General features: G+C 50.6%; 1 protein-coding gene across 3 annotated transcripts in view; it reads right to left on the bottom strand.

Annotated features, from left to right (window-relative positions):
- The window catches only part of RNF157 (ring finger protein 157), an 83,799-nt gene that overhangs the window by 11,086 nt on the left and 57,766 nt on the right, over positions 1 to 14,947 (bottom strand). For all 3 annotated transcript variants that reach the window (XM_047081342.1, XM_047081340.1, XM_047081339.1), the window contains exons 4-16: positions 11,877 to 12,023; positions 11,322 to 11,439; positions 10,548 to 10,614; positions 10,204 to 10,247; positions 9,791 to 9,838; positions 7,827 to 7,898; positions 6,953 to 7,112; positions 6,680 to 6,792; positions 3,843 to 4,081; positions 3,035 to 3,143; positions 1,028 to 1,139; positions 401 to 588; positions 59 to 124 (exon numbers count right to left, since the gene is read on the bottom strand). In XM_047081342.1, the coding sequence (XP_046937298.1) occupies positions 59 to 124; positions 401 to 588; positions 1,028 to 1,139; positions 3,035 to 3,143; positions 3,843 to 4,081; positions 6,680 to 6,792; positions 6,953 to 7,112; positions 7,827 to 7,898; positions 9,791 to 9,838; positions 10,204 to 10,247; positions 10,548 to 10,614; positions 11,322 to 11,439; positions 11,877 to 12,023 (1,483 nt within the window). The remainder of the gene's footprint in view (positions 1 to 58; positions 125 to 400; positions 589 to 1,027; positions 1,140 to 3,034; positions 3,144 to 3,842; positions 4,082 to 6,679; positions 6,793 to 6,952; positions 7,113 to 7,826; positions 7,899 to 9,790; positions 9,839 to 10,203; positions 10,248 to 10,547; positions 10,615 to 11,321; positions 11,440 to 11,876; positions 12,024 to 14,947) is intronic.

Raw genomic sequence — 14,947 nt, 5'->3', positions numbered from 1 at the left:
CCATCCTACCGCGCCCCCCCACCTCCGCCAGAGCCAACAGCCCCACCATCGGCGTTACCTCTGCGTCCTGCTCCTCGGCGGCGAGGCCGACGAAGTTGCTGTCCGGAGATGCTGCCGGCATCACCTGCCACAGAGCAACAGAGATCAAGGCACAGACAGACCCAGCTCGCAGGGCTGCAAAACCGACCCGAGCCCTCGGCAAGAAAGTGGCACCAAAGAGAAGGGTCAGAGGTGAGGGGTGTTTGATTCAACGACCCCACCTCGTCTGCCAGGCCCTCCTTCCAAGCCCGGTGGGCACTCGGCAGCTGTCCCCCCGGCAGACCGTGGGGCGAGCTGCCCTGGCCGCGTGTGCCGAGTCACGGCAGCAAGGACCGTCCCCAACCCCGGGCTCCTCCCTCACCTCTCCTTCTTCTGAGGGGGCCCTGCTGGCGGCCCGGGGCGAAGGGAGCGCCTCTCCCTCTTCTTCAGTGCCGGGGGCGATGTAAGAGCCGGACATGGAGGAGACCGTGTCGGTGCTGATCTGGGAGTGGCGGCTCTGGGAGGACACCATGGACATGACGGACTGGGCCAGACTGCTGCTGGCAGGGTCTGGGGAGGCCGGAGCGGAAGGAAGGAGACGGGAGGTCAGGCTTCGGCGAGCGGACTGAGGAGCGGACCCACCTCCCTGTGCTCACGCAGCGAGGACCACAGCGGCCACACTGCACCCTTACCTAAAAAGCTTCGGGTTCAAGGTTTTCCGAGGTTCTGCCCCTTTGCATTTTAGAGCTCAGGACTCTACCCCGGGAGCCAGGGTTTGCTCGTCTCTGACTTAATGTTACAGGAACCGCTGACGGCAGGCCGGGAAACAGACGAGGACTCCTGCCCCCCTGCCTGGCTGTCAGCAGGACCCCCTTGCCTCTGACTTTGGCCTCGTTAGTCACGCAACTTAGGTATCAACCTGCTGGCCCAAGTCCATCCTGGAGGAACTGTCAGGGGTGCTGAGCGCTGGGCCGAGGGGCCGAGCGTGCAGTCCCCCTCCCTCATGTACCTTCTGGGGAGGAGATTGTGGAAGAGAGAGGCGTCCCTGTGCAAGACGACTGGTCAATAGCTCCCGACGATGACATGGTAAGATTCTCACTTTCTGGAGTTATGCCACATTCCTGGAGGGAAACAGTTAAGTGCAAAGGGAAGGGTATAAGGGCAGGGGGCTGGCTACGGAGGGTGAGGGGGGCATCGGGGGCGCTGAGGGCCCCTCCATCAGGGGGCTACGTGCAGAGGAGGGGCGGTTTCTCTTGTCCTCACTTCTCTGCCGCCCTGGCCTGGAATGGCTGTCTCCCAGGGGAGGTGCAAACTTCAGTCAGCACATCCTGCCTGAGGCACAGCATCTGCTAGGGCCATACAAAGACTGCAGCTCAGGTGACACAGGTCACCCAGCAGCTGTGACACGGGAACACCCCAGGTTTCCCCAGGATTATAAACCGCTTTCCTTCTGAAGGAGAACACAAAACCAGCAGAGGCCTCACTGCCTGCCAGGCACCTCCGCTTGGATATCGGGTTAGTTCCAGCTCAATCGACCTAACACAAACACTACCTTTGCCTCCCCACCCACTCCCGACACCCCAGCTATCGGTCACCTGGGCCAGTACCCTCACCCCATCCCAGGCAGATGGGGATTCTGTCCCTATAACCCTTTCTCCAGGAGTTTTGTTTGGTTTTAAGTAGTCTCCACACCCAGCGTGGGGCTTGAGCTCACGACCCTGAGATCAGGAGTCACGTGCTCTACTGACTGAGCCAGTGGGTGCCCAAGGAGCTCTGTGTTTATCGTAGCTCAAGGATTCCCTCCCGCCTGGGCCAGTGGAGTCATCCTGACGGCCTGCTGGAATCTGGGCGGCCACTGTGTGCCTCCGTCAGGCAGGCCTTCCTACAGCAAAGCTCTCCCAGACAGCGGGCCTGCTCAGAGCCCCGGCCTCCGCCCTACACCTCTGCGTGCCCTGCCCTGGCCATCTCAGATGCTTCTGTCGCCTTTCTCTAGGAGTCTAAAACATGCTGAGAGTCAGCTCAAATGCTACTCCTCCACTCTGCTCCCCTGGTTTATAACTGCTCCTGTCTCTGCCACAGCACTTTACTGTCCCTTCTTCTCTATCGTTCAAATTCACTCAACGGGGCACCTGTGTGGCTCAGTTGGTTGAGCGTCCGACTTCAGCTCACGTCACAATCTCTCCGTTCAGGAGCCTGAGCCCTATGTCGGGTTTGCTGCTGGCAGCGCAGAGCCTGTTCTGGATCCTCTGCCCCTCTATCTGCCCCCCCCCCCAATAAATAAAACATTAAAAAAGATTCATCTATTCATCCATTCAGCAAACAGTGCTAGGCACAGCACTGATACTTGTGTGTGCGTCCTGTCCCCAACCAGACACTGAGCTCCCAAGGTCAGGAACCACTTCATCAGGTTTGCCTGTTCACTCTCCCTAGCTCACTGCTGTACAGAGAGCGGGGGTAATGAACCTGTTCAATGAAGCCTGTGGGGAGCACGGGTGGCAAGCCCTGCCCTCTTCCACCGGCCTCCCAACGCACCTCTGCTGGGCCTTCCTGCTGCCTGTTCCCACGCCCGCAACCCGCTCTCCTCAGACATCTGCATCGTTCACTCTCTCACCTCCTTCCGTCTTGGTTCACAGACTACTTTTTACAGACAGCAACCCCCACCTCTGGCCTTGAACTCCCTTGTCTGACGAGCCAATCCACAGCACGGTCTGACACATCCCTTTTCTCCTGTCTTTGCGTCCATCCTAGCCCTGATAGCAAGAATATCAGCGCCACCAGGACAAGGACTTTTGCAGTTTCCTTACTGCTACTGTTCTCAGCATATGGAACAGTGCCTGGTAGAGAACACAGGCTCAATATATTGTTGAAAAGATGGACGTAATGAAATCTTTGCTGCTGTCTCAAAGGGTGTTCCAAGGTGCCCGAGGAACGAATGAAGGCAGACAGACCTGGAGAGGCCTATGGGACGGAAGAACCTGTGGTCCAACGTCCGAGAAACGGAGGGGAATGAAATTACCTCTTCGAGATGCTGAGCTGAGGGTCTCTGAGAGAGCGGTGTCTCTGACTCGCTGCAAGAACGCTCGTCTTCCTCTTCACGCAACACAGAAGAGTTCTGGGAAACAGACCTGTAACAGTCCGGAGGGGAAAGCATCTGGCGCCAGAATCCACACGAAGAGGGGGACTGGCTTGTACTCTCACGAGCCGGACTCCATGGGAAGAAGAGGCCCGAGAGGGGATGGAAAGGAAGCCCAGGTCTTAAGGAGGAGGACGGAGGTGGGAAAGAGCCCTAGGGGTAGCCTGAGCGCTTTTCGGGGTGTCAGAAAATCTGGGCTTTACTTTTAACTCCTTTAGTAACTTGTGTCTGTACCTGGGGAAAAGTCACTGACATTTTTAGGGTCTCAACATTTTCATCTATAAAATACGCTCCTTAACTCTGCCACAGAAAGCTTATCATGACTTGTGCCTAGTTGGATTTAAATGCTTATGAGGTACAGGTACAGATTACTGAGCGACGCTCCCCACAGGCGTCAATGACCCTAGGGATGTCCTCCCCCCCCCCCCCAAAACACATGAGATTTGCCTGTCTGGATTCTAAGTACCCACAGGTACCGTAAGTATCTTCCTCACCTACGGAATGGGGTAACCTTCTGCCAGAGTGTTCACCCCAGGTCTTAAGTGGGACAAAAAAGCTCCGGGAACAGCCCAGAAGGTCTACACTGCCCTGGGGACCCAGGACGTGAGCCCGCACTGAGGAGGTGAGAGAAGGAGTGAGAGCCTATCATCAGGGCCTTGAGGGGCAACATTGTCGAGCACCAACCACTCACTTGGAGAGACTCTTTTTGAGCTCGATTCCTTGGCTGCTACAGTCGGACAGGCGGTCGAGTGGGGAGAGCGTCCTGACAGGAGGCAGGTGGCCATCACTGCCGTACGAGGGGAGCATTCCCGAGAGGTGGCCGTCTCCAAGCACGTGAAGGGCAGGGGCCGCTGGGGATGGGGTGAGGGGCCCATTGAGGGCCTCCAGAAGAGACACAACTTCATAACCTGGTGGAATGTTCTCTGAGGACTAGGGGAATCAGAGACAGGTTGAAAAATTAATTAAGTACTCTTTGTTTTATGACATGATCATGTTTCTCACTCTACACTGAAAAAAAAAATGTTTTCTTTTACAGCTGGTCTGGCAAGAAAAGCTTCTGCAAAGGAGGCCAAAGAAAGACACAATGTCAGGGAACCTGCATATTCCTACATTCTGCTTACAGGCGAACATCTTCTCAGCAATGTTTATTTTTCTGATTGTAATGGGAATACATGTTCGTTACAGGGAATACGTGTTCATTACCGCGAGATCATAACCTAAGCAGAAATCAAGAGTCAGACGTTAACTGACGGAGCCCCCAGACGCCCCTATCTGTAAATCACAATTTTATATCCTGCTTTATTTTAGCAAATGTAAGTATTTTCCTTCATACACGTCCCCTTGTCACAGATTCCATGTTTCCTACCTGTTCTCTGCCCGGGATTTAGCTGCATCCACCATTTCCTACTGTAAGCAACATTTTGAGGAACATCCTTGTGTACAGATCTTTTATTGTTTTTGGAGATTTAATTGGCTTCATTAAGCAATTCGTGAAGCGGGCAACATCCCATCTAGCAAGGAGAGAGATGCTACCACAAATCTTTTTTTTTTTTTCCACATTGTTTTCTTGGTATTAAATTCTTAGATCTTCGATGACCAGATACAGATGTTTTTAAGGCGCTTGATGTACGCAGCTATACGGTTTTGTTTCTTCAAAGAGCCTTCTAGTCACACTCCTATAAGCAGCACAGAAAACCTATTTCAACTGCTTCTCTGACAGCATGGAGTATCTTTAAGAAGCTTTCGAATCTGGGGGCGCCTGGGTGGCTTAGTCGGTTAAGTGTCTGACTCTTGGTTTCAGCTCAGGTCATGATCTCATGATTGGTGGGTTTGAGCCCTGTGTGCAGACAGCGTGGAGTCTGCTTGGGATTCTCTCTCTTCCTCTCTCTGCCCCTTCCCTGCTCATGTTCCCTCTCTTTGTCTCAAACTAAATATATAAAACTTAAACAAACAAACAAAAAAAGCTTTCGAATCTGGAAGGTGAAAAATGGTACCTCATTTTATTTTTTTTTTAATTTTTTTTTTTTTTTTTTGAGAGAGAGAGAGAGAGAATGACAGAGGGGCAGAGAAAGAGAGGGACAGAGGATCTGAAGTGGGCTCTGTGCTGACAGCAGCCAAGTCCAATGTGGGACTTGAACTCACAAACCAATGAGATCATGACGTGAGCCTAAGTTGGATGCTCAATGGACTGAGCCACCCAGGCGCCCTGGAACCTCATTCTAATTGATTGGTATATGGTGGATCTCTAATGTGGTTGACTTAAAAAAAAAAGAAAAAAAAAAGATTGTTAACCAGTTAAGCATCCTCTTCTGAGAATTAAAAAAAAATATTGTGGGGTGCCTGGGTGGCTCAGTCGGTTAAGCATCCGACTTTGGCTCAGGTCATGATCTCACAGTATGTGAGTTCGAGCCCCGCGTTGGGCTCTGTGCTGACAGCTCAGAGCCTGGAGCCTGCTTCGGATTCTGTGTCTCCTCGTCTCTCTGCCCCTCCCATGCTCATGCTCTGTCTCTCTCTGTCTCTTAATAATAAGTAAATGTTAAAAAAAATTTAAAAAAAATCCTTTGTCCATTTATCTACTGTTTTATCATATGAGCCATGGCAAAGACATTGTCTTTCCTCTGATATAAATGCTGAAGACATTTTTTTCTCTAAATGATTTGTTGTTTACCTATTTTAATTTTTTACACATGTGAACTTTTACATTTTTTATACAGTAAAATCTACCCTTCTTCTTTTTTTTTTTGTACTGTTCCTCTGCTTTTAAGCTTAGAGAGTCCTCTCCCATGCCAAGTCAATTAAAGAATCACCTATAATTTATTCTCAGTCTTTAATATTTGGTTTGGTTTCATTCGCTTTAATATAGTTACTCTATCTGGAATGTTAGTTGTTAATCTGGTAAGGAGTAAAGTGCTAGGCTGATTTCTCCTCCCTAAATAGCTAACTAATTATCCTAATACCATGTACTGAACAATGGCTCTCTTCTACTGGTGTATGAATCTGAAGACGGTCTCTGCTACGAAAGCACAGCTTCGAGGCTGCGTTCTAACGCCATCACTTATGCTGTGAAACCGAGATGAAATATTTCATCCACTCGGGTCGCAGTTGCTAAAGCCATGAAATGGGATAAAGAAAACAGTTACCTTCTTCGAGGACTCGCATAAAGACAGTAATCTGTATTCAAATCCAAAACAATCATCCCCTTGTTCCTGCTTGGGGGGAGTTCCAGAGCTGGACCCCACTGGGAGGAGGCTGCACGCAGACAGCTCTAGGCGTCGTAAATATTAACTGGACGCCCAGTTCCCAGGGAGGAAAAGGGGGATTTAATGATCAGTATCCAATTTTCCGTGGTAATACCGGTCGGTTTTAACACAATGTGACCTCAGCCAGCTTACCAAATACTGCAGCGTGCCAGGGTTTAATTACTTGTTGCAAAGTCAGGTAAAGAAGGGTAAGAGGTGAAAAAAAAAACCCAGCAAGGAGAGCAGAACGCCTGCCTCACAAACGGTCATGGTGCCCAGCCCAACTTACTGAATGCTCTTCCGAGTCAGACGTCTGAGACGAGATGATGGGGTTAAAGCCGGTTGGGGACAAGGGGCCCAGTTTTTTCCTCATGGCCCGGATCTGAAGCAGTGCCCGGAAGGCTGGAACAAGGAAACAGGCCATCGGGCCATCCTGATGCAGGAGTCAGGCTACACGAAAGCCCGGGCAGAAACCACAGTCCCCCCACCCCCACCCCCACCCCAGTGTCGGTCAGTTCGCAGACCCCGTTGTCGGGTCCCGGCCTGCGGTTCTGGGGCTTACGCAGTCGGCAGATGGGGCAGTTGTTGGCCTGGTAGCGCAGGGTGTCCGCACACGTGTTACACAGGCAGAGGTGGCGACAGGGCAGAATCAAGGTGTCGCGGACATCCGAGAGACATACCACGCACTCAGCGCTGTTATCGCTCACTTCATCCTCAGCCACCTGTCCCAGGAGACAGAAATTCAGCCGGTGACACAAAGCCCTTCGTGTCCTCCATTTTCTTCACAAGCAGCTTTGCCTGAAGAGCTGAGACAAGTGGTAAGAACAAAACCTTACATTTGCTTTGGACTTTAAAAAAAAAAAAAGTGTATTTATTTTTGAGGAAAAGAAAGGCAGAGAGACAGAGAATCCCAAGCAGGCCCTGTCAGCACAGAGCCTGACGCTCTGTGCTGGGGCTCAATCCCATGAACTGTGAGATCATGAACTGAGCCCAAATTAAGAGCCGGATGCTCAATGGACTGAGCCACCCAGGCGCCCCTGCTTTGACTTGACTTTCCCGTTCAGCAAGTGCGTTCACATACTGGTCAGTATCACTTCTTCTGGGAACTATTTATCTCAAGCTCGTCCTATGGGGCTCAGATCTGTCCTCTCCGACAGATCTGGTGGGGCCCTAGGAGACCACACCAGGAAGGGCAGGGGCCAGGTAACTGGGTGACCAGAACTCTGCAGAACAACTGATCCCAGCCTGCCTGTGTTTTTCATTTTGGAAGTGAGGTAAGCATAAGCATCTGAAATAAGGAACAAGAGAACACCCTCCTAGGACCAAACTGATTCCAGAGTTGGTCATGCTAAACCCCGAGATCCCAGCTTCATCAGAGCATTTCTTACTCCGTCCCCAGGGAAAAAAGTACATTCAGAATTTCGGATGGAACTTGCCTTAGAATCCTGGGTGTTGTACTTGTTTTCAATTCCATAGATCTCCTGAAGGAGGTAGCTGACCCCATCTACCTGAAGAGCAAACAGAGAAGTTCAAGGGCAGGCTGACTCAACAGAGATAAGTAGGAACTTGCCCCTCAACCTTCTCTGGTAACCAAGGACTACTGATGCACAATGAAAAAAAGCAAAGGCCTAGACAAGTAAGGATTTTTTTTTTTTTAATTAAAAAAAATTTTTTTTTTAATGTTTATTTACTTTTGAGACAATGCGAGAGACAGAGTGCAAGCAGTGGAGGGGCAGACAGAGGGAGAAACAGAATCCGAAGCGGGCTCCAGGCTCTGAGCTGTCAGCACAGAGCCCGACGTGGGGCTGGAACTCACGAACTGTGAGATCATGACCTGAGCCGAAGTCGGATGCTCAACTCACTGAGCCACTCAGGCGCCCCAAGGATGCTTTTATTTACTTATGTTTTCTCTTTGACAGAGAAAAGGAAATCCAATGTTTGATTCACCCACCATTATACCCAACAGGGAACACGAAAGTTCACAAATACAACACTAATCTGTGTACTGCAGCTCACTATTCCAGACAGTTAAGAAGGGATAGACTAAGCAAATGGAAGAATGTGCATCAAAACAGAAGCATCAGCTAGGTAACCAAAGTTAAGTGTAGACATTACAAAACCAAAGGAATGGAAAAGAGAAAGCAAGAAAGCAAGAAAGAAAGGCAAGGGAAAGAGGGGAAAGGAAAACATCTGAAGCAAAGAGAGACAGAAAGATCTTGAAGGGGAGGCCAATGGAGCCCCTCCACCTTCACGAGCCACCGTCACCTACAGAGCCAAGGACCCCTCTTGGCCCTGTTCCTTAAAACCCCAAGTTCAATGCCCACTCCCACTAGCCTAGCCACGTCCGAGCCAAAGCAGGCCCTTTTCTCGTTTCTTTACACGAGCCCACTCCTCCCTTGGCTTCACCTCTGTCCCACTGATCCCCTCCCCTCAGACCTAGCCTGTCACTGATTTTATACCTCACTCTCCAGTGTGACAGAGTCAGTTGCTAATGCCAAGCTAGCAATAGGAAAATAGACCATTTACCTTGAGCTACCCTAGCCTTTCCATCCTATCTAGGCGTTCTGGGAAATGAGGCCTCCCCATGAGACAACTCACCAAAGCCTGGCCGTGGCAGGCAGTACTCTGGGCCCAGGATCTGTTTCCTCCTGTGCCTCTTAAAACTTGTTTCGACCTACTGATTCTAATGGAAAGGATATTATCAACAGATTTAGACTAAGGTGTTATTGACTACTATTGGCCTCATTAATGAATAACTCAGAATTTCAGACACCTGTCACCCATCTGCAGGGGAGGCTGGCCAGTGCCACTGGCACCACTCTCCAGGACTCTCCGCTCACCGTTGCAAGAGTGGAAAAAAAAAGTGCTGGCACACAGCAGGGGTTAGGCCTTTGAGCAGACATATGCGTGACTTGCTGGTCATCCCGGAAGACGGCAGATGGCCAGGAAACTTGGAATTTTAGAAAAACACTTGGTGGGATAAATTAAGCCAAGGGCCCTAACTGGCTCTGAATTGGACCCCGACATTTTATCCTTTAGCTCGGAATGTTTCTCGCCCTGGCATTTTCAATGAAAAGAGTTCTCCCTAAACCTAATGACAAGAGACAAATCCTGTTCTTTCCTTTCTCAAGACCTTTGCTCAGATAATGGCTGCCTCCACGCCAACAATTCTGGAACAAGAAAGACACCAAAGTCAGTATTCTTTTCAGGCCACCCAAGGAGTTTCTAACACACAAAAGCACTCCTTTTTTTTTTTTTTATTTTATTTTAACTTTTCTTGGATTAAAAAAAAGGGGGGGAGTGGAAGAGAAAGAAGCATGCTTAGCAAAAGAGAAAAAGAGAGAGATGAAAAGAAAGAAGTCTGGGGGGGGCCAACGATCCCCGGCCCTCAGATACCTACCACTTGTTTCTGTTTGAGGGGCTTGACACAGAATGACCCATCGGTGTGCTGAAATGAAACACGACCATTAGGACCAGGAAGCAGGGGCAGGAACCGGGCGTTCTCGGGCACTCCTCTCAATGACACCTGCGTGTGATGGCACACTCCTCACGCCGCGGGGCCTCATGAGCATCTAGTCTGACCCTTCCGTCTCGGGAAGAGGAGACTGCGGCCTCGAGAGCTGCAGGTCGCGCAGCACGCGGGCGGCAGAGCTGGACCGAGGCCCGAGGGCGGCCCCCAGTGTGGTGCTCCTCCCGCTCCGTGGGGAGCTGGGCCCGTCCTGCCGCGCTCAGGGAGCTGGCCAACAGGCCGCACGCGTCCCCGCACGAAAGACAGCTAAACAGAACCGAGTGAGGCCCTGTGAAGCTACTCACCTTTTCAAAAGTGCCCAGCAGTACATGGCAATGGCCAAAATACTCTGAAAAAAATAAAGGGACGCGGGTGAAGGAGAAAGGCAAACAGCACACCTTGCCACCCATCTATCTTCCCCGATTCCCCCCAACCCGGAAGACCAGACGCTCTGGGCCGTCAGGAGAAGGGGCCCGTCCCCTTCACCCAGGGCTGTTCTCATCAGCCTAAGGAGTGCAAGGGGCATGGAAACTGGCTGCCTGATCCCCACGGCGGGGGCATGTTGTTCCCGAGGCCACAGCGACTGCCCGGCCTGTGCACCACAAAAGGGCAGCGCGTAGAGCAAAAGAAGACAGAGAACGCCCATTACCGTCTCCTTCATCCACCACGGCGTGGACCACTAAAGGGTAAACCTCTCGGTCCAGATCAAAGCCAAGCTGAAGGGAAAGAAAAGGGGGGGGGGGGAAGACTTAACACGTGTAAATGGCCCAGTAATCCATCAGAAAGGGAGACATGGGGGGGGTCGCCTGGGTGGCTCAGTCGGTTAAGGTTAAGCGGCTGACCTCGGCTCAGGTCATGATCTCACGATCAGTGAGTTCGAGCCCCTCGTCGAGCTCTGTGCTGACAGCTCGGAGCCTGGAGCCTGTTTCAGATTCTGTGTCTCCCTCTCTCTGACCCTCCCCTGTTCATGCTCTGTCTCTCCCTGTCTCAAAAATAAATAAAACGTTAAAAAATTAAAAAAAAAAAAAAAGGGAGACATCATCAAGAAGCATTAACTTCATCTCTGCTCTCGTTCGTCAACTTCGTGACCACCTAAGTCTGTTTAACTGGAGGCCACCGTTGCTTTCTAAAGTCTCATGGCTGTGAAGCCCTCTAACTGGCAGGTTCTTCTCTTTGAACGTGACTTTCTCAAAACACCCGGGGTGAACGCGCTACTTTGGAACAGAAAAGCTATCGACATGAGGTGTGTTTTAAGGGCAAGGAGAAGTTACAGTGCTGAAGAACATGGCCTCCCAGCATCTGGGCGGTCCGGGCACTGCCGGCCGGAGTCCCGATTAGGTCCTAGGCCCGTCTGGGTCCACGTGAGGGACCTGCCCCCACGCTTCCTCCCAGCAGCCTGTCACCGCCCCCGGAGGCAGCTCACCTCCTCTTCTGCCCACTCTGAGGGGTCCACGGTGTGGGAGGGCAGGCAGAACTGCTGGCCGACCCCTCGCTTGTAGTGCACCGTCTCCGACTGGAGGCTGTTGTCCTTGGGGATGTAGCTGTCCATCAGAGAGGGAGACAAAGCAAAAGTCAGTATCTAGCCCGGAAGGATCTGACCGCTTCCTCTGTCCCACGCCTGGTCTCAGTATCAACGGGCTCTAGGTACAGAAAAGGAAAGGAAATATTTCCTTCTAATGTGTCCTTTGCTCTTGCTTGGGAACGCCATTAAGATTATATGTCCAACCCGCACATCCGCACAAAGGTGGCTTAACAGATTTTTAGCAGCATCTTGATGAAATGCAAGGTTGTGCCACCATCTGCCGCTGCACAAGCTGGCCCAGATTGAAGGGAAAAGGCAAAGAGGTGGGGCTCTGCAGAAGAAAGTCCGAGCTCAGGAACCAGATCTCACCCGGTCCGTAGGTTTTTTCCCCACAGGTGAGCGCGGAAGGCTCGCCTGTCTGGGAGGGATGTGGCTCACCTGGCCTCTTGTTCTTACCTGGCAATCCCGTTCTGGAACTCTTCCGTGGCCTGATAGTAGATGGTGATGGCCACCCGAGCATCAGTGTCAAAGGTGAACTCCACATTGTAGTGGACTTTAGCTCTGCCTGCCTCTTCTCCCAGGGTCTTCACTTCCTCGGCACACCTAGAAAACCAGAAAGACGTGGCATTTGGGAGCTCGCAAACCAGTTTTCAATTTATCTTTTACAAATTTTTACACTTCATACATCGTGAGCTTCTCTCCAGGGTCGGAAACTTAGGCCCGCACCTTCATTTCGAGTGATGGCTGAACACCCCGTGAGCACTGCTGTTGGGCATTTAGGTGACTTCTGATGTTTTGCGGTGCTATAATGAACATTTGTGCATTTGCCAGACCTGTTTGTCTTTTTTTTTTTTTTTCTTTAGTTTTATTGTAATCGAAGTTACTAATCACATAGCTTCGTTTCCGCGGGGCTTGTTACTATCATAGCAGGCCCTCCCCCCTCCTTTCCCCCTCTTCAGAGACAATCTTTACCTCGTTTAGCTGATCATTGTCGCATTTACCTATTTTCTATACAACATGCTTAGATTATCCTTTTTATTTTTTTAAATGTTTTTATTTTTACTTTTGAGACAGAGACAGACACAGACACAGAGCACAAACAGGGGAGGGACAGAGAGAGGGAGACACAGAATCCAAAGCAGACTCTAGGCTTTAAGCTGTCAGCACAGAGCCTGACGAGGGGCTCGAACCCATGAATGGTGAGATGGTGACTTGAGCCGAAGTCGGACACTTAACCGACTGAGCCACCCAGGCACCCCACGTGGATCATTCCGGACTCTTCAGTTCCAGGTGCTAGCCCTGACTTCGTACTATGGGAACCAGGATTTCTTTCTCTTTCCTCGCGCTGCCCCATATGTAGTACCCACCCCCCACCCCCCAGTACGCTCTATCTCGATTCTGCTAGTTCAGCACATCCGCGTCTGTCTTACTGTGATTATACGGACGTGGTTCCCGGCTTAGCCACAGAGTAATCTCTGAGTATTTTTCTTTCCCTTTTTCTCAAGAGTTTGTGCTCATTTCTCTTTCAGTCGCTCGGTTTCCTAGGTACTTTCTCACTAATTCAGACCCTAGCCCTCTGCTGGCCATCCGTCTAAATCTCTCCATGTCCAGAAGTGCTGGGTGTTCCATGCATTTTGTCTTCTTGAGGGGGGTCCTACCTGTACCCCAGGCCCTCTGTGCCTGGGTGCAACCACCCGGAGCCACCCTCCCCCCGTTAGCCCGGGAAGTCCCCTCCACCTCTTTCCTGCATCTCCTGGCTTCTTCTTCCTTGGGGCACGCTTTCACTGTGGCAGAGCACCTCTTCCACTAGCCTCCTGAAAAAGGACGTGTTGGAGGGATCAACTTTTTGAGAGATTTTAGTCTACAGTCACACCACACTAAAAGTTTGGTTGAGGGGCGCCTGGGTGGGGCAGTCGGTTAAGCGTCCGACTCTTGATCTCGGCTCAGGTCATGATCTCACAGTTTGTGAATTTGAGCCCCGCATCAGGCTCTGCACTGATGGCGCGGAGCCTGCGGCTTGGGATTCTGCCTCTCCTTCTCTCTGCCCCTTCCCTGCTTGTGTGCTCTCTTCTCTCTCTTTCGCTCTCTCTCTCTCAAAATAAATAAATACACTTAAAAATGAAAAGATCATTTGGTTGAATAAAGAGTGCTGGGTCATAAATACTTCTAAAAAGCCATTTGAAAACATTGCTGCATCATCCTCCGGCGTCTAGCACCGCCTCCAGAAGCCATTCCAACTGCTGGCCCTTTTCCCTCTGATATATAATCTCTGCCTTATCATCCATTGAACTCAACACTCCAGTAGTCCTTTTTTTTTTTTTTTTAATTTTTTCAAATGTTTATTTTTGAGAAAGAGAGAGAGACAGAACATGAGTGGGGGAAGGGCAGAGATGGGGAAACACAAAATCGGAAGCCGGATCAGGTTCTGAGCTGTCAGCACAGAGCCTGACACGGGGCTTGAACCCGTGAATGGTGAGATCGAGACCTGAGCTGAAGTCAGACCCTTAATTGATTGAGCCACCCAGGCGCCCCTCCAGTGGTCCGTTCAATTTAGAAACTCATGCCCTCTGGTTCTGGGAAATTTTCTTAAATTAGTTATGCCATTAATGATGATTTCCTTCCTTCTATAGTCTCTGTTCTCTTCCTAGAACCATTATTGGATATGACACCTTGTAAACTGGCACTCTATGCTTTGGATCTTTCTTCTTCTATTTGCTGTATCTCAACCTTTTTGGCCCACTTTCTAGAAAGTTTCAACTTTTCTTCCTCCATTCTATTGACATTTTCATTTCTGCTGTTTTTGAGTCTTGTTTATTTCCTAAATGGCCTGTGTCATTGTGTCCATGAAATAAGACAGCATCTACTGTCTCTGAGGCTACAAATGAGCTTTTTCTCTTCCTGCAGTTTTTATTTCCACTTAGTTATATTTTTTCCTGTTGGTTTGTTTGGCCCCTATATTTTGTATTTTTTTTTTATGTTTATTTATTTTTGAGACAGAAACAGAGCATGAGTGGGGTAGGAGCAGAGCGAGAGAGAGACACAGAATCTGAGGCAGGTTCCAGGCTCCAAGCTGTCAGCACAGAGCCCGAGGCGGGGCTTGAACCCACCAACAGAGAGATCATGACCTGAGCCGAAGTCGGATGCCTAACTGACTGAGCCACCCAGGCGCCCCTCTTTTGTCTTTAAGTAGGCTCCACGCTGGGTGTGGAGCCTAACTCGGGGCTTGAACTTAGGACCCTGAGATCAAGATTGGAGCTGAGTTCGAGAGTCGGACACTTAACCGACTGAGCCCCCCAGGCGCCCCTTGCCACCATCTTTCATATTATAGGCACTCCCTATGCATCTAGGAATCTTTGGTTGTCTGCTCATATTTAACAAATTAAATCTCCGGTTGGAAGTCTGAATGCATGGTGGGGTTTGGGGACCCTGGGCTTCCCCAGGGACCAATCCGGGTCTTTGGAGGAATCTCCAAGGCCAGTCTCTTTGGTCTTCCCATCTGGGAGGGTCCTGCTCCTCAGAGACAGTGT

Source organism: Lynx rufus, unplaced genomic scaffold (genome assembly GCF_022079265.1).
Source record: "Lynx rufus isolate CCGP_SWC_20201006 ecotype Redwood Valley unplaced genomic scaffold, mLynRuf1.p SCAF_18, whole genome shotgun sequence".
NCBI lineage: Eukaryota > Metazoa > Chordata > Mammalia > Carnivora > Felidae > Lynx > Lynx rufus.
This window is presented reverse-complemented; position numbering and strand designations above follow the sequence as displayed.